Source organism: Dasypus novemcinctus, chromosome 2 (genome assembly GCF_030445035.2).
Source record: "Dasypus novemcinctus isolate mDasNov1 chromosome 2, mDasNov1.1.hap2, whole genome shotgun sequence".
Classification (NCBI taxonomy): Eukaryota; Metazoa; Chordata; class Mammalia; order Cingulata; family Dasypodidae; genus Dasypus; species Dasypus novemcinctus.
In genome coordinates, this window is record NC_080674.1 from 198,545,892 (window position 1) to 198,572,057 (window position 26,166).

General features: G+C 42.1%; 1 protein-coding gene across 1 annotated transcript in view; it reads left to right on the forward strand.

Moving 5' to 3' along the window:
* Nucleotides 1-26,166, forward strand: part of OBSCN (obscurin, cytoskeletal calmodulin and titin-interacting RhoGEF) — a 227,076-nt gene that overhangs the window by 64,527 nt on the left and 136,383 nt on the right. The window contains 5 exon segments of the mRNA XM_058286343.2: nucleotides 390-665; nucleotides 1,688-1,963; nucleotides 18,226-18,501; nucleotides 22,200-22,475; nucleotides 24,247-24,522. Of these exon segments, the coding sequence (XP_058142326.2) occupies nucleotides 390-665; nucleotides 1,688-1,963; nucleotides 18,226-18,501; nucleotides 22,200-22,475; nucleotides 24,247-24,522 (1,380 nt within the window).

Consider the following 26,166-nt stretch of genomic DNA (forward strand, 5'->3'; position numbering starts at 1 on the left):
CATATGCTTGTTATCCTTTGTTAAAAAGTAACATAAAGTTTTTGGAGGGCGTACCAAGTTCCCTGGTGCTGAGTATACAATAGTGAACAAGACTGACCTGGCGCTGCCTACACAAAGCTGAGCAATCAGTTTTTGGTGTTGGTATAGCCTTAGCTGCTTGCCTCCAGCCTTTAGAGTTGCTCATATGTCAGCTAATCCCCAAATGGTGTACTTGGAGCTGTGTAACAAGCATCCTGATATTTGTGAACACAAGTCTAACAGCCCACAGGATTCATGACATTACTGGGCTTACGGGGATAATACTGAACTCTCTCTCATGCTTTGTTGTCTGGGATATGGGTTGGTATCAGGTTTGTGTCTTTGAACCTGTGTGTCTGTCCTGTCCCTAGAGCCCAAGGTGGTGTTTGCCAAGGAGCAGGCGGCACGCAGCGAGGTGCAGGCCCAGACGGGGGCCAGCGCCACGCTGAGCTGCGAGGTGGCCCAGGCCCAGACGGAGGTGACGTGGTACAAGGACGGGAAGAAGCTGAGCGCGAGCTCGAGGGTGCGCACGGAGGCCACGGGCCGTGGGCGGCGGCTGGTGGTGCAGCAAGCAGGCAAGGCGGACGCTGGGGAGTACAGCTGCGAGGCCGGGGGCCAGAAGGTCTCCTTCCACCTGGACGTCACAGGTGGGTTCTTGGAGGTGGTAACTTAGCCTTGTTTGGCATTGATGATGGTACTGGATTAAAATGTTAGTAATATCAAGTGTTGGTAAGGATTGGAGGAATTGGAACTTTCACACTTTACAGGTGGGAGTGTAAGTGGGTACAACCATTTCAGAAAACTGTTAGGTAAAATCTTCTAAAGCCAAACAGATGTCTACCTTATGCCCACTGATTCCAAGTGTCTTCCAAAACATACGAGGTTTTCGTAGCCATTTTACCATTGCACCCTGCATTTTACCATTGCAACCAACCCAAATGACCTCAAGAGGAAGAGGCAATAGAAATGGGGATGTATTGATAAAATGGATCTCTACAGCAATAGAATGAAACAAACTGCTCCTACGTGCAGCAACATGACCTGATCTTAACAGACATTGTTGAGTGAAAGAATCCAGACTTAAGAGTATATAGTGTATAATTCCATTTATTTGACATTAAAGAGGAGGCAAATGTAATTTATGGTGAGACAGGTCAGAATAGTACTACCTTATCCTGGGAGGTTAGTGGTGACTGGGGAGGTAGATGTATTCTGATATGTGTGGTGGGTATATATAAGGAGGTACATATATGTAAAATGAATTGTGCTGTGCTTTCCTAATGTAGTTACTCCTCAATAAATAAAATAGAATCGCGTTTGTGGATGGCATGACATGTATTTGCACTGGAGATACAGCAGTGAAGGTGACTGACTTGCCCCATGGGTGCAGAGCTCAGTGTCATGTGGCAGAGACAACAAACAAGCAGTTCCAATTTCTGGAATGCTCCAGAGCTACTCTTGTGTCAGGATATCCTAAGCTGCACACTTTTGTACACTTCCAGCTGCATAACAGGCAACTTATGTTCGTGAACACAAATCTAATAGCCCATAGGACACATATTATCATTGGACTTAAGGGGAAAATATGAACTCTGACATTTTCTTGTCTAAGAAATGGGACACTACCAGGACACCACTCTGACCTGGTATCTTCTGCCCTGTCCCCCAGAGCCCAAGGTGGTGTTTGCCAAGGAGCAGGCGGCACGCAGCGAGGTGCAGGCCCAGGCGGGGGCCAGCGCCACGCTGAGCTGCGAGGTGGCCCAGGCCCAGACGGAGGTGACGTGGTACAAGGACGGGAAGAAGCTGAGCGCGAGCTCGAGGGTGCGCACGGAGGCCACGGGCTGTGGGCGGCGGCTGGTGGTGCAGCAGGCGGGCAAGGCGGACGCCGGGGAGTACAGCTGCGAGGCCGGGGGCCAGAAGGTGTCCTTCCGCCTGGATGTCACAGGTGGGTTCTTTCAGGTGGTAACGTAGCCTTATTTGGAGTTGAAAGTGGAATTGCCTATCTGTCTCTGTGAGCATCTTCAATGAGACTTCATCTCTTCCTAGTTCCCATTTCCCTACAAGTGGCTGGGGCCTAGGGAACTATAATGGGAAGGATGTGTACCAAAGGGACATTACCTGCAGTGATGCTGAGTCACACGTTTCCAGCACCTTTTCCTGAGTCATCCTTGTGTTTCTTGGTGTCTCAATCTCTGGCTCTACCTGGTTATGCACTGTGAGGTAGACAAGTCAGCTCTTACCTGGAGCTCTGTGAGTTTCTCCTGTTGGGTGGTCTGGTGGTTTCCATATAACCTCATTTATCTGGTACTTTGAGCTTATCACTTATTAGAGATGTTTAATTTCCATTTTTCTGGAAATATGAGACCTTGCCATCCCTCTCATAACAGGAATTATATCAACATTGTACTTTAGATTAACAAAGATTGAGGTGCCTTTGACTGTTTCCTCTCTCCTGTCATGGTTTGATATTCTCTGTATACAAATATGTACAAAATCAGGAATCCTTGATTGTAGTAATGTCACTGGAAAGTGAACCAAGAGTGGAGGATTGGTAGATATATGCCCTTGAAGTTGGGGTTTGCTTTTAAAGCAAATTATGTTTTCCCTCAGTCTTCAACTAGAAAAGTCTGCATCTGAATACCCTGTGGGGTTTGATGTATAAATGTAGGAATATAATGGAATGTGTAGCTTTTTCTTCACCAGCAAGCTATGTTCATGAGGAGTTATTGTAATAGTGGTCTCTTTGTGATAAAACAGTATTTCTTTCATAGCACTTCCATCATATTTATGGAACAGTGTATGTGTGCATCCTGGCTGTTTTCTTGAAATATCTCGGACTTATTCATATTTCTATTGGTTAAGAACGTAATTAACACTAACAAGCTTGGGTTGTAGGCCCAAATTTGACCAGTGAGTGCCACCACTTACCAGTTTTGTATTGTATCAGCACATAAGTTTTTGGGGGTGTGCATAGAGGGCACTTTGGATCTTTCCAGGTGGGCAGATTTTAGTAGACATTTCCTGTACACACATTCCTCCAGGAGACAAATGTCAGTGTTGTGAAGCATACACACTTTCAATCTTATTAGATAATACCTGAGTGTTCTCCAAAATGATGGTGTTTCTATTTGAAACATTTTTTAAAATGTTAGTATTACAGTTTATTTTATGGCCTTAAGTTTGAAAGGCTTTGATAAACTAGAAGAATATCTACTGTTTTAGTTTGCTGAAGGACTGCCAATACAAAGTGCCATAAATGTGTTGGATTTTATAAGGATATTTATTTGGGGTTAAAGCCTACATTTCCAAAGCCATGGGAAGTACAACTTAAGGCACCCTATGAGGTGTTTTCTCACCAAAGTCAGCTGCCATGTGTTGAAGCAAGATGGCGGGCCATCTCTGCCTGGTCCCTGCCTTTCCCTCTGGGCTTCCTCTCTCAGGTTCAGCTGCTCAGCTATCTTCCTGATTTCAGCTGCATGCTGGCATAGTGTTTGTCTCTTAGGACTTCTCTCTTTGCAGCTCAGCTGGGGCAGAACTGCAGTCTTTTCTCTCACAATTCAGAGTCAAACATGGCAGTTTTCTTTTTACCTGTGTCTTTCTGAGTGAGTCCATTTATATGAGACCCAGCGAGGGGGCGGGAACTCAATTTGAGTGACTCCTCACTCACATAGTCCAATCAAAAGCCCTAAAGCAGTCTTATCAAGTACTCTAATCAAAGGCCCTTCAAAGCTGAATTTAATGCAATCAAAGGGTATCACACCTATAGGAATAGTTTAATTTACAAATATAATCTTTCTTTTTTAAAGATTCATAAAATAATTTGAAACTGCCACACCTACACAACCATATCAAAACAGATTCAAGAATAGCCAACTGAAACACTTCTATAACCATTAGAGAAACAAAACTAGTATTTTTAAAAATATTCTCAAAGAGCAAAGTATGAACCTGGATGTCTTTACAAGTAAGCTTTGCCACCTGTTCATGGAATAAGTTAGTCCAAGCTTATAGGAATTCTTTCAGATAATGGAGAAAGAGAAGATACAATCTCCAATTCATTTTTTGTAGCTGTGGTAGTAATGATACCAAAATATGAGAAGGAAAGTATGAGAAATTAAAACAAAAGGGCAGCCTCTTGTGGATATCAGTGCCAAAATCCTGAACAAAACATTAGCAATCTGAATTCAGCATATGTCAAAGAAAATAATACCCTATGTCAGAAATCCTGTTCCAGGAATGCAAAATTGGAAGAGCAGTACAATTCATCATATTACCAGAGTAAAAGGAAAAAGCCATGTGATTGTCTTATTCAAAGTAGAATAAAAGTATTTGAAAAAATTTAACATCACATATGAAGAAAAGGTGCTTGATAAAATTTTCTTTACAAAAATAAAAATTCTTTTTAAAATTTATTATCTTTTATTTTTAAAGGTACATAGATCACACACAATGTTACATTAAAAAGTATAAGGTTCCCATATCCCCATTCTCCATATCCCCCACTCCTCCCACATTAACAACAACTTTCATTAGTGTGGTACATTCTTTGCATTTGATGAATACATTCTGGAGCACTGCTACATAGCATGGATTACAGTTCACATTGTAGTTTGCACTCTCTCCCAGTCCATTTAGTAGGCTATGGCGGACTATATAATGTCCTGCATCTGTCCCTGCAATATCATTCAGGACAACTCCAAATCCCAAAAATGCCCCCATATCACACCTCTTTTTCCCTCTCCCTTCCTTCAGCAACTCCCATAGCCACTGTCTCTACATCAATGATACAATTTCTTCCATTGCTAGAGTCACAATAATTCTATAATAGAATATCAGTACATTCACTCTAATCCATTTTTTATTCCTCCATCCTAAGGATCCTGGGATGGTGATGCCCCACTTCATCTCTAAATTGAGAAGGGGCTTAGATCCCACATGACTGATGAATGGGATTCTCCTGCTTGCAGTTGTAGACTCTCTCAGTTCTTTGGTGTGGTGGTTGGCCATCCTCACCTCCTTGTTAGCTGACTTGGGTAAGTCCAATGAACTGGAGAGTAGGTATTGTAACTCTGCTGAGGCTCAGGGCCCAGCTGGCACATGGACAGTCCAGAGATTCAAGTCTCCTGGACATATACCAACCCCAGCACTAACCATAGGTTCAGTAAAAGTGATAGAAGAGGCATGTGTAGAGAAGTCACATCTGAGTCCAACACTATCACACTCAGGTGCACAAATTCCAAAGCAGGGACCACTGGCAAGGCACTGAACTCCAGAGCCATCTGTCATGACTATAGGACCTGAGTGTCTCTGTAGCCCTCAGGAACACCATGACCTGGGGTTGTATCTACTTTGGCTGTCTCTGAGTTCTTGCTGAGACGTGCATAAGCGTTACCTTTCTGCTGACCTCCTGACACATTTTGAAGTCTCTTAGCCATATAAACTCATTTGTCTTTACCATTTCCCCCTTTTATTCAAGATCTTCTTCTAGCTGCATCACCAGCCAGTGCTTCATTGTAATCCCTCAGCACCAGGGAGGCTTATCCTTGGGAGTCATGTCCCACACTGGGGGGAAGGTAATGCGTTTATATGCTGAGTTTGGTTTAGAGAGTGGCCACATTTAAGCAACATGGAGGCTCTCAGGACGTAACTCTTAGACACCCTGCAGCTCTAGGCCTAGTTCAGATTTCAACTACACAGGCTCATAAGCATATGTATTAAGGGTCCATCATTGGACCATTGTTCTTCACTGGTCTTTGCCCTTGTACTTGCGGGATTTTTCCTGTTCCATTGGGGAATGTGACAGAGCTCTCCAGGATGGGAACTCAGCACTCTCTCAGTTGTCATGTGCAACTCTACCCACTATGTCAATACCCAACGAACATCGAACATATCTCTATATGCCCTATGCTTGCCCTGGAAAACTTCTTCTCACCCATACATCCCCCATCAATGACACTCCATGTCAGTGCTTCTTCCCTGCCATAGTTGAACCCCTCTGTGATCCAAACGTTCTTAAAAAATGAAGCCTAATATATTGCCAAATTCAATTAATAGGAAAATGAAATAGCAATGATAGGTTTAAAGATTAGAAATAAAAAACATAATAATTTAGAAAAACTACCATACAGTAAAAATAAGTTGGGGTATTAAAAAAATGAAAAATGCCATAAAATTTTTTTTGATATTTTGCCTTTCATCAATGTAATAGGTGTTGCCTTGTATGTACAGTGGCAAGGCAATCTTTTCTGTTTCTTCCTCAGTGTCTTACATCTTTTTTATAAAAATTTTTTTATTATGTCTTCAAAAAAGTTTTAGGTCACAGTAAAGTCACATATAGAATACAGGGGTGTATTAGTCAGCCAAAGGGGTGCTGATGCAAAATACCAGAAATCTGCTAGGCATTATAAAGAGTATTTATTTGGGGTAGGAGCTTACAGATACAAGGCCATGAAGCATAAGTTACTTCCCTCACCAAAGTCTATTTCTACATGTTGGAGCAAGATGGCTGCTGATGTCTGTGAGGGTTCAGGTTTCCGGGTTCCTCTAGGCTCAGCTCCTCTGTTTCCTCCACAAGATCAGCTATAGACTATGAGGCTCTCTAGGCTTTGCTTCTCTCCACGAAGTCAGCTGTAGACTATCAGGTGAACGACTTTGTCTCTTTCCCTGGGGTTCCTGCTTAAGTCTTCAGCATCAAACTCCAGCATCAAAACTCCAACATCAGAAACCCTTAACTCTGTTCTTTACCATGCCTTTTATCTGTGAGTCCTCACCCACCAAGGGGTGGCAACTCAATGCCCTAATACAACTCAATCATGCCCAGGTACAGATCAGATTACAAGCATATTCCAGTATCTATTTTTAGAATTCATAACCATATCAAATTGCTACACAGGGGGCTCCCACATATCCAACATCCTCCTCCTCCCCCCCCCAATAATGATCTTTTTACATGTGAGTGTTACATTTGCTACAACTAATGTCCAAATATTAAAACATAGCTATCAACCATGGTTACATTATGGTTTACATTACAGTTTACATTTTAGACCGTACTCCTCTACAAAGTTTTGGTGAAATTTAACATGGCCTGTACCCATCGCCACATGATCATGTAGAACACCTCCATTGCCCACCAGTTACCCCCTCTTCCATCTACTTTATTCCTCCTCCCACCCTGGGACCCACAGTGACAACCAAGTTTCACTGCCTGAGGGACAAGATTCATAGATACTTGCAACAATGCTGAGGGCTTGACACATTAGTTCATCCTCCCCCACTGGGAGCCACCCGTGTTCTCGAGACACACCCTCCCCTCTGTTTGAGGTCATCAGGCCTCCCCAGGATGGGGGCATAACACCTTCCCACTCATTGTATGGGTCTCCACCCCCTGATGTAGCACACTATGACAAGATGAGCACTCACACACTCCCTAGAAGCCTGCCCAGGTTCACCCCGTGCCAGATACCCCCTTAAACCTGTAATCCTTAAAAATTCTTAAATAAATATAAATTAAAGTGGAAAAGGGTACTTCTGCAAATGTAGCAAATGTTATAGTTAAAATGTAAATGTGAACACTTGCCCTTTGAAACTGAAACAATTTAAGGATGCCCAATCACCATTTCTGTCCAATATTGTGCAGCACAGGAAATAATAAAATGTAAAATTTGGAGAAAACAAACATAGCATTCACAGATGATATTATTATAAAATCTAAATTGTATTAGAAAATCCAAAATATAAATTTCTAGATTTATTAAGAGAGTTGCAGGAGATTGCCATGTGTATTATCAATATACAAAACACTTGTATCTATATTATAGCAGCAAGCACTTGGAACATGAAATTCTGATTAAAAATAGTGTCCAAAGTGTCACGTTTCAAATTCCACACCTATTTAAAATGTGTAAAGCCCCTGTGGGGAATATTTTCAAACATTTTTGAGAGATGGTAAATCTCTAAATTAAGGCATATATATCCATGGAAACTCAGAAATGTTCTTTCTGAATTAAAATATACTAGATTTGTTTTTGAATTTGAATATTGCAAGCTGAATCCAAGTCGAGTATAGAAGACAAAAGTGAGAACATTTTCTTTTACATCTATTCAGAGTGATTATAAGGGTATGGTAATTGAGAGAACAGGGTTTAAATGCAGCAATTGCTAAAAAGACCAAAGGGTCAGAATAGTGAGCTAAGAAAGATGTAAGCATGAAAGATTCCTCTCTTTTCCTTATTTTTACTATAGGACCAATGTATGGTGTAGAAAAGGATGGATTTTCTTGAATGGCACATGAACCATTAAATAATATGAAAAAATAATTAGTCCCCTTACTACATACCATACACAAAAATTAATTGCAGTGGGTTAGAGACCTCAATGTGAAAGGTAAAACCGTAACATTCTTAGGCGTCTTTGGGACATGGAGCTGCCCTGGATGGTGCTTCAGGGGCAATCACTGGACATTGTAAATCCTCACAGGGCCCACTGGATGGAATGGGGGAGAGTATGGGCCATGATGTGGACCATTGACCATGAGGTGCAGAGGTGCCCAAAGATGTACTTACCAAATGCAATGGATGTGGCATGATGATGGGAATGTGTGTTGCTGGGCGGGGGGAGAGGTGGGGTGGGGGGGTGGGGTTGAATGGGACCTCATATATATATTTTTAATGTAATATTATTACAAAGTCAATAAAAAAAAATGACATGATTTAAAAACAAAAAAAAACATTCTTAGGATATTATATATATTTTTAATGAAATCGAGTAAAAAAAGATTTCTTAATATGCAGAATGCAGACACTTCAAAAGATAAGGTTGATATATTTGATGTCACTCAGTATAAGTCTTAGCTTCATTAGCAGACACCATATAAGAGTGAAAAGCCAAGGCACAAAGATAAACATGATTTTTAAAAAACATATACTGGTGGGAGCTCGGGCATTCAAAATATATGAAAAGTTTCTAAGGAATCACTAAGAAAAAAATAATCCATGCTATGGAAAATTGTACAAAAGACTTTTACACTGACACTATGGAAGAGGAAACAGATATACCAAATAAAGTTTGGAAAAGGTTCTCTGTTGGGGAAGTCATTAGGAAATGTAAGTTAAAGCCGTGGGTAGCTACAGCCGTACATTCACCAGTTTGCTCAGAGTTACAGCAAATGACAATATTAAGGGGAGGCAAGAGTGTGGCCCCCAGGAACTCCCATCCACTGCTGGTGGGAATGCTACCCAGAGAGCCATTGTGGGAAACACTCTGGCATCATCGAGTAGGCTTGAAAGTCTGCATCATGACTCTGCAGTCTGGAGGAGTATGTGCAGAGGAAACATCCTAGTAAAATGTCGCCATTGGAAAGATCCTGTGTTACATCAGTGTAGAATTTATAAAGAGATTGTGGTTGTTTTTGCTCTGAAAGGGAATGGACTTGCTCCAGCCACACAGCCAGTAGCAGAGCCTAGAGAAACATCTGATTCTCTTGCCTCCCCCTCTAGGTCTTCTCTCCACAGTGGAATCTTCCTGACTTAGATAGTGTCTCTGACCTGATTTGTCCCTCCATGTCCCCCAGAACCCAAGGTGGTCTTTGCCAAGGAGCAGCTGGCACGCAGCGAGGTGCAGGCCCAGGCAGGGGCCAGCGCCACGCTGAGCTGCGAGGTGGCCCAGGCCCAGACGGAGGTGACATGGTACAAGGATGGGAAGAAGCTGAGCGCGAGCTTGAGTGTGCATGGGGAGGCCACGGGCCATGGGCGGCTGCTGGTGGTGCAGGAGGTGGGCAAGGTGGATGCCGGGGAGTACAGCTATGAGGCCAGGGGCCAGAAAGTGTCTTGTCTGGACGTCACAGGTGCATTCTTGGAGATGGTAACTTTGCCTTGTGTGGTGTTGAACATGGGATCAACTTGTCTTTCTGTCTCTGAGGGCGTGCGTCTTCAATGAGACTTCATCTCTTTTTAGTTCTCATTTCCGTGCCAGTGGCTAGGGCCTAGGGAATTCAAATGGGAAGGATGTGTGTAAAAGGGATATGGGCCATTGTTGTACATCTTGAGTGGTGTTGTCATGCAGTGATGCCAAGTCACACATGCCCAGCACCTCCTCTTGAGTCATCCTAGTGTTTCTTGCTGTTGGGATTCTGGCTCTTCCTCGTCATTCTTTCAGAGGTAGACCAGTCGACTCTCACCTGGAGATCTGTGAATTTCCCCCGTTGGGTCCTCTGGGAGTTTCCACATATCCTCATCTATCCAGTACCACTTTGAGCTTCTCACCCTCTAGGGATGTTTTATTTCCATTGTGCTGAGAGTGGGAGATCATGCTCATCTCATTCACACTGAGAATCTTATTAAGACTGAGCCTTACGGAAGCGGTTTTGGCTCAACTGATGGAGCATCCACCTACCATATGGAGGGTCCAGGGTTCAAACCTAGGGCCTCCTGCCCTGTGTAGTAAGCTGGCACATGCTCAGAGCTGCCATGCTCAAGGAGTGCCATGCCATGCAGGGGTGTCCCCCGTGTAGGGGTGCCCCATGCACAAGGAGTGCGCCCTGCAAGGAGAGCCACTCCACGTGATAAAAGCTCAGCCTGCCCAGGAGTGGCGCTGCACACACAGAGAGCTGATGCAGCAAGATGATGCAACAAGAAAAGTGACAGTTTCTTGGTGCTGCATGACAGGAATGCAAGCAGACACAGAACACAGCGAATGGACACAGAGAGCAGACAATAGGAGGAAAGGGGAGAGAAATAAATAAATCTTAAAAAAAAAAGACTGAACCTTAGATAACCAAAGTTTTAGGTGCCTTGGAATCTGTTTCCTCTCTTTGCAATGGGTATTGATTCTCTGTACACAAATATATACAAAATCTAGATATCTTAATGTCTTGAAATTAAACAAGGAGTGGAGGATTGGTAGACGTATGCCCATGAGTTTGGGGTTTCCTTTTAAAGCAAGTTATGTTTTCCCTTTGTCTTCAGTTAAAACCTTTTATGTTTGAATGCCTCTCTCTGTAGGGCTTGATAAATAAATATAGGTATAGAATGGAATATGGTGCTTTCTTCATCAGCAAGCTGTGTTAATGAGCAGTTTTTCATAATAGCTGTCTCTTGGTGGTAAAACAGTATTTATTTCATAGCACTTTCCCTATAATGTGTTTCTCTAGCTGATTCATTGAGATATCTTAGACTAACTTTATATTTCTATTTGTTGAGAAAGTAATTATCTCAAGCCTGGGTTGTAGCCACAAATTTGACCAGCAGGTGCCACCACTTAGTTTTATATTTTATCAGAATTTAAGGCTTTGGAGTATGTATAGATAGGAAAAAACCCGTGTGTGTATATTTTTGAAACATTTTCATAAAGGGAACATTACACATTTTATTATGGCCATAAACTCAGAAAGTTTTAACAAATTACACAGATATCTAGAAAACCATATCAAAATTGACTCAAGAAGAAAAAGAAAATTGAAACAACCCCATAACCATTAAAGCAGGGGTTTTTAACCTTTGTTGTTCCATGGACCACTTTGCCAGTCAGGTGAAAACCATAGACCCCTTCTGAGAATGCAGTGGCAGAGAGTTTTATAACACTCAACATTGGCATGTCTTTATTTTTATTTTTATTTTCTTTAATAACACTTTTAAAAATTAAAGTTAATAGATCACATAGAACGTTACATTAAAAAAAACATAAGATGGGAAGCAGACTTGGCCCAGTGGTTAGGGCGTCCGTCTATCACATGGGAGGTCCACGGTTCAAACCCCTGGCCTCCTTGACCCATGTAGAGCTGGCCCATGCACAGCGCTGATGCGCGCAAGGAGTGTGATGCCACACAGGGGTGTCCTTGCGAAGGGGAGCCTCATGCGCAAGGAGTGCGCCCCGTAAGGAGAGCCACCCAGCGCGAAAGAAAGTGCAGCCTGCCCAGGAATGGCACCACACACACGGAGACTGACACAACAAGATGACGCAACAAAAAGAAACACAGATTCCCGTGCTGCTGACAACAATAGAAGTGGACAAAGAAAGAACAGGCAGCAAATAGACACAGAGAACAGACAACTGGAGTGGGGGGGAAGGGGAGAGAAATAAATAAATAAATCTTTAAAAAACAAAACAAAACATAAGAGGTTCCCATATAACCCACACCCCACGCCCCCAATCCCATCATTTTTGTAAATTGTATTTTTTTGAAGATATATACATCACAAAAAGGTTACATTTTAAAAAACATAAGAGGTTCCTGTATACACCCCATCCGCCTACCCTACTCCTCCCACACCAACAACCTCCCCCATCATTGTGGCACACTCATCGCACTCGGCAAACACATTTTGGAGCACTCCTGCACCGTGTGGATAATAGTTTACCCTGTAGTTCACATTCACCCCAGTACATTCAGTGGATTATGGCAGGATATATACTGTCCAGCATCTGACCCTGCAATATCATTTAGGACAACTCCAAGTCCCAAAAATGCTCCTCATCACATCTCTTCTTCCCACTCCCTGCCCTCAGCAACTACTGTGGCCACTTTCTCCCCATCAATGATAGAATTTCTTCTGTTAGTAGTCACAGTAGTTTCATAGTAGAATATCAGTAAGTCCACTCTAATCCATATTTTATTCCTCTCTTCTGTGAGCCCTGGGATGGTGATGTCCACTCCACTTTTATATTGAGAGGGGGCTTAGGTTATACATGGATGGTGGATGTAATTCTCCTGCTTGCAGTTGTAGGCACTCTCAGTTCCCTGGTGTGGTGGTTGACCTTCTTCACCTCCTTGTTAGCTGACCTCTGTAAGTTCAATGAACCAGAGAGTAGGAGTTGCAACTCTGCTGAGGCTCAGGGCCCAGCTGGCACATGGACAGTCCAGACATTCAAGTCTCTTGAGTATATACCGTCCCTAGCACCAACCAAAGTTTCAGTAAAAGTGACAGAAGAGGCATTTGTAGAAAGGTCACATCTGAGTCCAACTCCATCACACTCAGGAACACAAATTCCAAAGTAGGGCCCACTGACATAGTGCTGAACTCCGAGCTGTCTGCCATGACCATATGCCTGTGGGTCTCCGTAGCTCTCAGGAGAACTAGTACCTGGGGTTGTATCCACTTTGGCTGTTTCTGGGGTCCTCCTGAGGAATGCATAAGCGTGACCCCTCTGATGACCTCCTGATTATTTTTTGAAGACTCTTAGCCATATAAACTAATTTGTCTTTGCCATTTCCCCCTTTTATTCAAGATCAAAAAGCAGTTTTTAACACATGATCCTACATGTGGGCTGAGATATTCTGCTGATCTGAGTTGACCCCTTTATTCAAAGTCTTTTTCTATTTACATCACCAGTTGGTACTTGGTAGTAATCCCTCAGCGACAGGGAGGCTCATCCCTGGGAGTCATGTCCATGGTGGGGGGAATGTAATGCATTTACATGCTGAGTTTGGCTTAGAGAGTGGCCACATTTGAGCAACATGGAGGCTCTCAGCAGGTAACTCTTAGGCACCCTGCAGCTCTAGGCCTGGTTCATATTTCAGGCACACAGACAGGTAAGCACAGTCATCAGTATCAAGGGCTCATTGTTGGAAAATCCTTCTTTGTTGGTTGCATTGCACTTGGGGCGATTGTTGCTGTTCCATTGGGGAATGTGATAGAGCTCCCCTGGCTATGAACTCAGCACTCCCTCAGTTGTCATTTGTAACTTTAGCTACTCTGAAAATACCCAACACATATCCAAACATTTTTTTGTTTCCTATATTCATACCCTGGAGAACTCCCTCCCAACCATGTGCCCCCCATCAGTAAAACTCCACACCAGTGTTCTTCCACTGCCATAGTTGAACATCTCTGTGGTCCAAAACTTCTTCAATAATGAAGCCTAATATATTGTCAAATTTAATTAATAGGAAAATAAAATATAGTGGTGGGCTAAAGATTAGAAGTATACATACTAATTTAGAAATACTAAGATAAAGTAAAAATAAATAGGTGTAGTAAACTGGAGGTAAGTATTCATACAGGAAAGGGATAAGATGGGGGCATAGGAATACCATTGGGTGGAGCTTTGTGGGCTTCAGGGGGCCTAGGGTTGGGAGGATGGGTCAGATGGCCCAAGGAATTGGGGACAAGGCTGAGGGGAACAGCTGAACATGGGAGAATCTCAGGTATATGGTTGAAACTATAATGTTGAGAAAACTCTTTAGAAAATATAATAAGGAAGGATTACGTATTTAAGGTGCTTAAGAGGGTGGTCATCTGGCACAGGGGCAGACTGCTAGGGAGTGTGTGAGTGCTCAGTTTGTCATAGTGTGTTAAATCATTGGGTGGAGACCATATAATGAGTGTGAAGGTGTACCCACATCCTGGGGAGACCTGATGCTGTCAAACGGAGAGAATTGTTTTCCTCGAGAGAATTGGTGGCTCCCAGTGTGTGCGGCAGTCTAGTATGTTAAGCCGTCATCATTGTTGCAACTATCTGTAAATCTGGTCCCTCAAGTAGTGAAGATTGATTGTCACTGTGGGCCCTGAGGGGAGGGGGAGGGATATAAAGAACAGATGTAAGCAGGGTAACTAGGGGGCAATGGAAGTGTTCCACAAGATCATGTAATGATGGACACAGGACATGTTAACATACACCAAAAATGTATACAAGTCTATAAGCTAAAATGTAAACCATAGTGTAAAACATAAGGAAACTAAACATTTAGAAATTTGTACAGTCTAAAATATAAACCTTAATGTAAATCAAAAGGGAACCATGTTTGAAAGCTGTTTCAAAATCTGTACATCAGCTACAGCAAATGTAACACGAACATATAAAAAGATCATTACTGGGGAAGGGGGAAAGGGTTTGATATTGGATATATGGGAGTCCCCTATATTGTGTATATGAATTACTGTGATCTAAAACTTTTTTGAAGACAAAATTAAAAATTGGAAAAAAAATTTAAAAGAATGGATGTAGACACTGAGGAAGAAATGAAAGAAAGCGCCTTTCTACTGTACATACAGGGCAACACCTGTACAGTGATGAAGGCAAAACATTTAAAACAAACCTGTATAATATTGTTCATTTTTCTTACTACACCAATTTATTTTTACTTTATCTTAGTATTTCTAAATTGGCATGTCTTTAAGTTAAATTTTAATATTATTCAAAATTAATTCAGGCTTACAGACCCACTGAAATCTTTCCATGGGCCCCTCGTTAAGAAGCCCTGCACTAAAGAAATAAACCATTACTTAAAAAAATATTCTCAAAGAACAAAGTATAAAACCAGATGGCTGGCACTAGTAAGTTCTCCCTAATATTTACAGAAGCTGTTGTTCCTTGCTTATGGAGATTCTTTCTTAGAATAGAAAAAAGGTAATAGAAAAAAGAAGATTGGCACCCACTCATTTTACGTAGCTACTATATTAATGATACCAAACTATGAAAAGGAAAGTATGAGAAATTAATACAAAAGGCCAAACTTTTATGGATTTCAGTACCCTGAACAAAGCATTAGCATTCTGAGTTCACCATTATGTCAAGAAGATGAAACAGTAGAGATGTGGTCCTGTTCCAGGAATGCAAGGTTGGTAAATTAGAACACTAGAAAACTAACATAATCCTGACTTGAGAGTAAAAGGAAACAATAATGTGATTATTTTATTAAACGGAGAGTAAAAATGTTTGACAAAATTTAACACCACATGTAGGCTGCCCATTCACCACTTCTGTCCAACATTGTGTAGCACAAGAATTAGAAGATGTAAAATTTTGAAAAATCACAGATGATATTAGTGTAAAATCTACAGGGTATCATACAATTCAATAGTTAAATTATTAGCATTAGTAAGAGACTTGAGGGAAGTTTCCACATATATGGTGAATATGCAAAACAATATTATATCTATATGATAGCAACAAGTAATTGGAATATGAAATTTCAATCGTTAATTAGTGTGAAAAGTATCATATTTCAAAATCCATATCTAATAAAAAGTTTCAGTTCTCTTTGGTAATAATTATGAAACATTTTTGAGGGATTGTAAAGATCTAATATAATGGAGGGGTATCCAGAGATGTTCCTTTCTACTCAAAGTCCCAATGGATTTTTTTTTTTTTGGTTGAATATTGTCAAGCTGAAATCAAGAATCAAGTATAGAAAAGGAACTATTGAGTGAACTTACTGGTATTCTACTATAGAACTATTGTTCTAGGAGAATGCTAGAACTAGTAATGGAAGAAACTGTGTCATTGATCTGGAGAAAGTGGCCACAGTAGTTGCTGAGGGCAGGGAGAGGGAAGTAGAGATGAGATGTGGGGGCATTTTCGGGACTTGGAGTTGTCCTAAATGATATTTGCAGGGACAGATGCTGGACATTATAAACCTGCCATAGCCCACTGAATGTACTTGGGGAGAGTGTAAACTACAATGTAAACTCTAATCCATGCGGTGCAGCAGTGCTCCAAAATGTATTTGGCAAATGCAGTGAATGTGCCACACTGATGAAAGAGGTTGTTGATGAGGGAGGAGAGGGGGGATGGAGGGTGGGGTATGTAGGAACCTCTTATATTTTTTAATGTAACATTTTTTTTGTGATCTATGTACCTTAAAAAAAAAGACAATTTAATAAAAAGAAAAGGAACTATTGAAGATGCAAAAATGAGAGCATTTGCTCTACTGTCTATCCAGAGTGATTATAAGGCTGTGGTAATTGAGAGAACAGTGGTAGTGGTAATTATAGCAATTGATAGAAGGATAATAAGAATAGAATAGCGAGCTCAGAAAGACCTATGCATAAAAGATTTCCCCCTTTCCTTATTTTTTTAATAAGATTTATTTTTTATTTATTTCTCTCCCTTCCACCCCCCCTCCCACCAGTTGTCTGCTCTCTGTGTCCATTGACTATGTGTTCTTCTATGACTGCTTCTATCCTTACCAGTGACATCGGGAATCTGTGTTTCTTTTTGTGTCATCTTGTTGTGTCAGCTCTCTGTCCATTCTTGGGCAGGCTGCACTTTCTTTCACGCTGGGTGGCTCTCCTTATAGGGTGCACTCCTTGCGCGTGGGGCTCCTGTACGTGGGGGGATACCCTGTGTGGCACGGCACTCCTTGCGCGCATCAGCACTGCACATGGGCCAGCTCCACGCAGGTCAAGGAGACCTGGGGTTTGAACTGCGGACCTCCAATGTGGTAGACGGACACCCTATCCACTGGGCCAAGTCCGCTTCCCCTTTCCTTATTTTTTATTGCATTGCCAATGCATGGAGTAGCAAAAATGGATTTTTCATGAATGGTGCATGGACCATGAAATCATACTGAAATAAAATTAGACCACTACTACAAAGCACACAGAAAAATCAATCACTGTAGGTTAGTGACCTCATTGTGAAAGGTAAAAGCTTAATACTGTTAGAAGATTACATATATTTTCAGTGAATCAAGTAAGCATTTCTTAATGCATAAATGCACGAACCTCAAAACATAAGGTCAGTTTATTTAATTACACAAATATAAGTCTTTGCTTTATTAGAAGACACCATATGAGAGTGAAAAGCCAGGGCATAATGGTGGAGAAGAACTTTATAAATGAATCCTGTGGGAGCTCTGGCATTCAGAATATATAAAAGAGTTCCTGTAGAATCAATAGTTATTTAATGCATGGTATAGAAAACTATGCAAAAGACTTTTACAGTGACACCACAGAAGATCTAGAAATGCCCAATAAACTTTGGAAAAAGTGCTCTGCAGTGGTGGCATAAGGAAAATATAATTTAAAGCCAAATGTGGTACTTCTGTACATCTTCCAGTTTGTTAAAATTTACAGTGGACAGTGAATGCTAGGAGTAGGCAAGTGTGGGGAGCACATAGATGCCCATGCACTGTTGGTGGACTGCTACTCAGACAATCATGTTGTAAAACGCTGGTATCATGTCGTAAAATTGGAAGTCTGCATGCATCATGGCCATGATGTTCTTCTCCCAAAGGAGCATGTGAACAGCAAATATTTAATTTAAATGTCCCCATCTGGAAAGATCCCACACGCCATCCAGTAGAATGTATCAATAGATTGTGTTATTTGTTCTTCAGGTAGGGAATGGACTTTCTCCTGAGACACAGCTAGTGACTGAGCCCTTAGAAACTGGTGGTTCTCCTGCCTCCCCTTCCAGTCTTAACACAGTGCTGCCTTCCTGACTTAGATAGGGTCTCTGATCTGCTTTGTCCCCCCCTGTCCCCAGAGCCCAAGGTGGTGTTTGCCAAGGAGCAGGCGGCACGCAGCGAGGTGCAGGCCCAGACGGGCGCCAGCGCCACGCTGAGCTGCGAGGTGGCCCAGGCCCAGACGGAGGTGACGTGGTACAAGGACGGGAAGAAGCTGAGCGCCAGCTCGAGGGTGCGCACGGAGGCCACGGGCTGTGGGCGGCGGCTGGTGGTGCAGCAAGCAGGCAAGGCGGATGCCGGGGAGTACAGCTGCGAGGCCGGGGGCCAGAAGGTGTCCTTCCACCTGGACGTCACAGGCAAGTCCTTGGAGATGGTAATTTAGCCTTGTATAGAGTTGAACATGGGATCAGCTTCTCTCTCTGTCTCTGTGGGCGTCTTCAATGAGACGTCATCCCTTTCTAGCGCCCATTTCCCTACCTGTGGCTGGGGCCTAGGAAACTTGAGAGGATGTGAACAAAAGGGACGTGGGTTGTTCTTGTTCACCTTGAATGATAGTGCCACGCAGTGATGCAGCATCACACATTCCCAGCATCTCCTCCTGAGTTGCCTTTGTGCTTCTTGGCGTCTGGGAGTCCAGCTCCATCTGGTTATTCTCTGTGAGGGAGACCATTCAGCTCTCATCTGAGATCTATGCGTTTCTCCCTTTTGGGTGGTCTGGTAGCTCCTACTTGCCAAACCCTCACTGCTTTGAACTTCTCTCTCATGAGAAATGTTTAATTTCCATTGTGCTGGTAACAGGAGTCTTTGTCCCACTCTTCTCACACTGGGAATCATATCAAGATTGCACCTTAGATTAGTAAATCTGAGGTGCTTTGGAATCTTTTTTCTTTTTGCCATGAGTATTGATATTCTCTGTGCACATTTAACTACGAAATCTAGATCCCTTCATTGTTGTAATGTCTGTAAAATAAACAAGTTGAGGATTGGTAGATAGATGCTTGAGGGTGGGTTTCCTTTTAAAGCAAATTATGTTTCCCCTTTGTCTTCACTTAGTACTTTCTTTGTCTCAGTACCCTGTGGAGCTTGGGGTATAAATGCAGAAATAGAAAGGGATGTGAGGCTTTTCTTTCATTGGAAAGCTGAAATTATTAAGGAGTTATTTCAATAGCAGAACCCTGCAAGTAAAACAGTATTTTATTTTTCACATAGCACTTCTATCTTATTTATGGAACATTGTATATCTGTGCCTACTGGCCCGTTCCTTGAAATATCTTGGACTAGCTTCATATTTTTGTTTGTTAAAAACTTAATTTAAACAATCCTAGGTTTTAGCCACAAATTTGGCCAATAGGTGCCATCACTTGCCAGTTTTGTGTTGTATCAGCACATACGTCTTCAGGATGTGCATAGAGGGCTTGTTGGATCTTTCCAGGTGGGCACATTTTAGGAAGACATTTCCTCCAGCAGATGAACATCAGGGTCACGATGTATGCAAACCTTCAGTCTTACTAGATAGATAATTCCAGATTGTTTCCAAAATGATGGTGTTTCTCTTTGAAACATTTTTATAAGAGAATAATATTACAATTTATTTTATGGCCATAGTTTGAAAGGTTTTCATTAATTAGAAGAATATCTGCATAACTATATTAAAATTAATTCAAGAAGAAATTTCAACTCAACTGTCCAAAACCATTAGAGAAATGGAGCCAGTATTTAAAAAATATTCTCAAAGATCAAGGTATAATCTAGACGTCTTCTCAAGTAAGCTCTGCCAGATATTCATGGAAGAAATTATTCCACACTCTTGGACATTCTCTCAGATAATAGAAAAAAGAGAAGATACTCTTCAACTCATTTTTTGTAGCTGTGGTCAAAATGAAACCAAAATATGAGGAGGAATGAGCAATTAAAACAAAAGGCCAACCTTTTATGGGTATCAGTGCCAAAATCTTGAACAAAGTATTAGCAATCTGATTTCGCATTATGTCAAGAAGATAATACCCTATGACAGAGGTTCTGTTCCAGGAACCCAAGGTTTGTTTACCATTAGAACATTAGAAAATCAATACAATTTATCTGTTACCAGATTAATTGGAAAAAAACATGTAGTTATCTCATTCAATGCAGTAAAATAGTATTTGCTAAAATTTGATATCCCAGATGAAAATATGCTTGATAAAATTTTCTTAACAATAAAATAAAAATTCTTAAATAAGTGTAAGTTAACGGGTACTTTCTTCATTTGAAAAAGGGTACTTCTGTAAATGTAGCAAACACTGTCTTAAAGAGTAACTGTGAGCACTTTCCCTTTGAAACTGGAGCAATGTAAGAATGTCCAGTCACCACTTCTCTCCAACATTGTGCAGCACAGGAAATAAAAGATGTAAAATTTGGAAAAAACAAATGTGGCATCCACAGATGATATTATTATAAAATCTAAATAGTATGAGAAAATCCAAAATGTAAATTACTGGCATTGTTAAGAGAGTTGAGGGAGATCGCCATATATATTATGAATATACAAAACACTTGTATCTATATCATAGCAGCAAGCAATTGGACTGTGAAATTCTGACTGATTTAAAATAATGTCCAAAGTTTCATGTTTCAAATTCCACATGTAATAAAAAATGTATAAAGCCCTGTGTGGAAAAAATTTTGATAGTGAAGATCCAAATTAATGGAGAAATTGTCCATGGAAAATCACAGATGTTTATTCCCAACTTAATCCCAACAAACTGGGAAAAAAATTAATACCCTTTACACACACACACATAAAAACCAACCACACTGGTGTGGAGAAAGTGGCCATGGTGGCTGCTGGGGGTAGGGAGTGGGAGGAAGAGATGTGATGTGGGGGCATTTTCGGGGGTTGGAGTTGTCCTGGGTAGTGCTGCAGGGACAGTTACCAGACATTGTATGTCCTCCCATGGCCCGCTGGGTGGACTGTGGGAGGGTGTGGGCTATGATGTGGACCATTGACCATGAGGTGCAGCGGTGCTCAGAGATGTATTCACCAAGTGCAATGAATGTCTCATGATGATGGAGGAGGTTGTTGCTATGGGGGGAAGAGTGGGGTGAGGGGGGTGGGGGGTATATGGGGACCTCATTTTTTTAATGTAACATTAAAAAAATAAGGACAAAAAAAGAAAAGACAAAAAAACAAAAACAAACCAAAAAAACCCACCATAGTAGGTGAGAGACCTTAATGTGAAAGATAAAACCGTAACACTCTTAGAACATTATGTATATTTTTAATAAAATCAAGTAAGGAAATATTTACTAATAAACAAAATGCATACACCTCAAAAGATAAGGTTGATATATTTGATGACATTCAATATAAGTCTTAGATTTATTAGCAGACACATGTAAGAGTGAAAAGACAAGTCACAACGGTGGAGATCTTTGCAAATATTATGCTGGGAGCACTGGCACTGAAATATATAAAGAGTTCGTAAAGAATTAATGAGTAGAAATAACCCATACTATAGAAAATTGTGCAAAAGATTTACAGTGACACCACAGAAGAGGAAAGAGATATGCCCAATTAAGTTTCTAAAAGTTGCTCCACTGAGGAAGTCATTAGGAAAATGTAAATTAAAGCCATAGGGAGGTACAGCTGCATATCTACCAGCTTGCCCAAAGTTACAGCAAATGACAGTAGTTAAGAGGAGGCAAGAGTGTGGGCCCCCAGGGACTCCCACGCACTGCTGGTGGGAACACTACCCAGAGAGCCATTTGGGAAACACTCTGGCATCATCTAGTAGGATTGAAAGTCTGCACCATGAACTTGGGTTTTTCTCCTAGAGAAGTATGTGCCCAGGAGTGTCTTAGTAAAACACCCCTGCCTGGAAAGCTCCCACATGCCATCAGAGTAGAATTTCAAAAGAGATTATGTTATTTGTCCTTCAGATAGGGAACGGAATTGCTGTGGCCACACAGCTAGTGACAGAGCCTGGGGAAGCTTCCTGTTCTCCTGCCTCCCCCTCCACATCTTCTTCCCACTGTGCTGCTTTCCTGACCTGGTTTGTCCCTCCCTGTCCCCCAGAGCCCAAGGTGGTGTTTGCCAAGGAGCAGGCAGCACACAGTGAGGTTCAGGCCCAGGCGGGGGCCAGCGCCACGCTGAGCTGCGAGGTGGCCCAGGCCCAGACGGAGGTGACGTGGTACAAGGACGGGAAGAAGCTGAGCGCCAGCTCGAGGGTGCGCACGGAGGCCACGGGCTGTGGGCGGCGGCTGGTGGTGCAGCAGGCGGGCAAGGCGGATGCCGGGGAGTACAGCTGCGAGGCCGGGGGCCAGAAGGTGTCCTTCCGCCTGGATGTCACAGGTGGGTTCTTGAAGATGGTAACTTAGCCTTGTCTGGAGTTGATGGTGGGATTGACCTATCATTTTGACCATCTCTGTAGATGCCTTCAATGCGACTTCATCTCTTTCTGCTTCCCATTTCCATACAAAGGGCTATCACCTAAGGAACTCAAATGGGAAGGCTGTGTATAAAGGGACAGGGGCCATTCCTGTACATCTTGATGGTGCTGCCATGCCATGATGCTGAATCACACGTTCCCAGCACTTCTCCTAAATCTTCCTAGTGTTTCTTGGTGTCTGGGACTCTGATTCTTCTTGGTGTTTCTTATCTGAGGTAGACCAGTCACCTCATACCTGGAGATCTGTGAATTTCCCTCCTTGGGTGCTCTGTTAGTTTCCACATAGCCTCATCTATTTGGCACCACTTTGAACTTCTCATCTACTAGAGATGTTTAATTTCCATTTTTCTGCAAAAATGTGAAATTTTAACAGATTTTATAATATCATCCAAAGTATCATGTTTCAAATTCCACATCTAATAAAAAAGATTTAATACCCCTGTGGGGAAAATTTTGAAACATTTTTGAGAGATAGTAAAGATCTAAATTAATGGAGAGTTATCTATAGAAAATCACAGATGCTTATTCCCAATTTAATCCCAACAGATTTTTTTTGGGTTGAACATTGACAAGCTGAATCCAAGAGTCAAGTATAGAAGATAAAGTGAGAGCGTTTTCTCTACCATCTTTGCAGAATGATTGTAAGGCTAAAGGTATTGAGAGAACAGAGTCTAAATGTAGGAATTGATAAAAAGACCAAAGATCAGAATAGCGAGCTCAGAAAGGCCTATGCATAAAAGACTCCCTCATATCCTTATTTTCACTGTGGTGCCAGCGTATGATATAGAAGAGGATGGATTTTTCATCAAACAGTGCATGGATCATTAAACCATATGGAAAAAATTGGACCCTTACCACTCTCAAAAAATTATGTGTATTTATAATGAAACCGATTAAAGAAAGAGTTCTTAATACACAAAATTTATGCAGCTCAGACAATAAGGCTGATCTATTTGATGACATTCCGAGTAAGTCTTTGCTTCATTAGCAGACATCATATAGGAGTGAGAAGCCAAGCCACAAAGGTAGAGAAGATCTTTGCAAGATATTACGGTCAGAGCTCTGGTACTCAAAATATATAAAGAGTTCCTAAAGATTCAATAAGAAAAATTAATTCTCACTGTAGGAAATTGTGCAAATTATTTTTCAATGATACCACAGAAGATGTAACAGATATACCCAATCAAGTTGGGAAAAGGTGCTCCACTGGGGATGTCATTAGGAAAATGTAAATTAAAGCCATAGGTAGGTACAGCCACCAGTTTGCCCAAAGTTGCAACAAATGATGAGAGTAAGAGTAGGCAAGAGTGTGGCGCTCAAAGAATGCACATGCACTGCTGGTGGGAACACTACCCAGAGAGCCATTGTGGGAAACACTCTGGCATCGCGAAAGTCTACATCATGACTCTGTGTTTGTGAGGAGTTTGTGCACAGGAAATGTCTTAGTAAAATGTCCTTGCCTGGAAAACTGCCACATTGCCATCAGTACAGAATATATAAATAGATTGTGGTAGTTTTTGCTCTGAAAGGGAGTGGACTTGCTCTAGCCACACAGCTAGTGGTAGAACCTAGAGAAGGTTCTGTCTCTCTTGCCTCCCCCTCTAGGTCTTCTTTCCGCAGTGTAGCCTTCCTGACTTAGTGTCTCTGACCGGTTTGTCCCTCCCTGTCCCCCAGAGCCCAAGGTGGTGTTTGCCAAGGAGCAGCCGGCACGCAGCGAGGTGCAGGCCCAGGCGGGGGCCAGCGCCACGCTGAGCTGCGAGGTGGCCCAGGCCCAGACGGAGGTGACGTGGTACAAGGACGGGAAGAAGCTGAGTGCGAGCCCGAGAGTGAGCGTGGAGGCCACGGGCCGTGGGCGGCGGCTGGTGGTGCAGCAGGCGGGCAAGGCAGACGCCGGGGAGTACAGCTGTGAGGCGGGGGGCCAGAAGGTCTCCTTCCGTCTGGACGTCACAGGTGGGTTCCTTGATGTCTTTCTGATCTTCTTGAGTATTATTTGGGCAGATATTCATGGGAGTTGGTGCCTCATGGCCCATTACTCACAAAACTCTTCATGTATTAACATCAAGGTGGTATAACTATGACTTGAGGCGGCGGACTTGGCCCAGTGGTTAGGGCATCTGTCTATCACATGGGAGGTCCGCGGTTCAAACTCTGGGCCTCCTTGACCCGTGTGGAGCTGGCCCATGTGCAGTGCAGATGCACACAAGGAGTGCCATTCCACGCAGGGGTTCCCCCACGTAGGGGAGCCCCACATGCAAGGAGTGCGCCCCCATAAGGAGAGCTGCCCAGCATGAAAGAAAGTGCAGCCTGCCCAGGAATGGCGCCGCCCACACGGAGAAATGATAAAATGAGATGATGCAGCAAAAAGAAACACAGATTCCCATGCCGCTTATAACAACAGAAGCGGACAAAGAAGATGCAGCAAATAGACACAGAGAATAGACAACCGGGGTGGGGAGGAAGGGGAGAGAAATAAATAAATAAATAAAAATCTTAAAAAAACAACAACAAAAAAAACTATGACTTGAGTGACAGGCCCGTTTGAAGTGCTTTGGTCTGTTGGATTCTTTAAGTATAGAAAAGCTCTAGGATCAGGAATTCTGGTTTTCCCATTTTGGGATAGGGCTTAGGGAAGTTTCATAACTTGGTGGAGGCCACACTGTCACAAAATTGTATATCCTGGAATTAGACAAATAATCTATGATCATTTTCCTCCTGCTTGAAGAGCTCTGTTTTCAGTATTTGTTTTAGTATCTATACTGGTGACATAGGCTCTCACTTTTTGGTTTGTATGATACCATCTTTATTTCCCCTTTAATTTTGGAGATTAAATTCTCTGGTTGTCAAGTTCTAGTTTAGGAGCTATTTCCCCTCAATATGCTAAAGATACCATTTCATTGTCTCTTGGATTCTGTATTTTTTTCTGTTGAAACCTCAACTTTGAGACTTACTGTTTGTTCCTTTGAAGAGTCAGGTTTTTTTTCCCCTTTGGGCCCTTTTAAAATTTTCTCCTTGATTTTGTTTTTTAGCAGTTTTACTATGATGTAATTTTCTTTGTATTCATCCTGCTGGAATTGCAGCGTGTCTTGAGTCCATGGGTTGATAACCTTCACTGGTCCTGGAAAATTTTTGGTCAATCTCCTTTCGGCCCATTCTCTCTCTTCTTTTCCAGGATTCTACTACACCTTTTTATAGTTTCTCACTTGTCTCACATGATTTTCCCTCTCTCTCTCTCTCAGTCTCTCTCTACTCTCTCCTTTTTCTGCTCCCTCCCAGCTTAATCCCTTTTTCTTCCCTGCTTTAGTCAAGATATTTTCTCTTGAAATTTATCCATTTCACTATTCCTGTTCTGCTGCCTCAAATCTGCTGTCAGACACACCTATAGCATGTTTAGTTTCAGCTGTTGTGCTTCAGAGTTCTGCAACTTCTTTTTTTAATGCATTTTTTTCTTTATTTTAAAAGAAGTTTTAGATTACATAAATGTTACATTGAAAATATAGGGGATTCCCACATATCCCGCTCCCCCCCACTTTTCCCCATTAAAAAACATCTTTCATCAGTGTGGTACATGTATTACAATTGATAAGCAAGTATTGA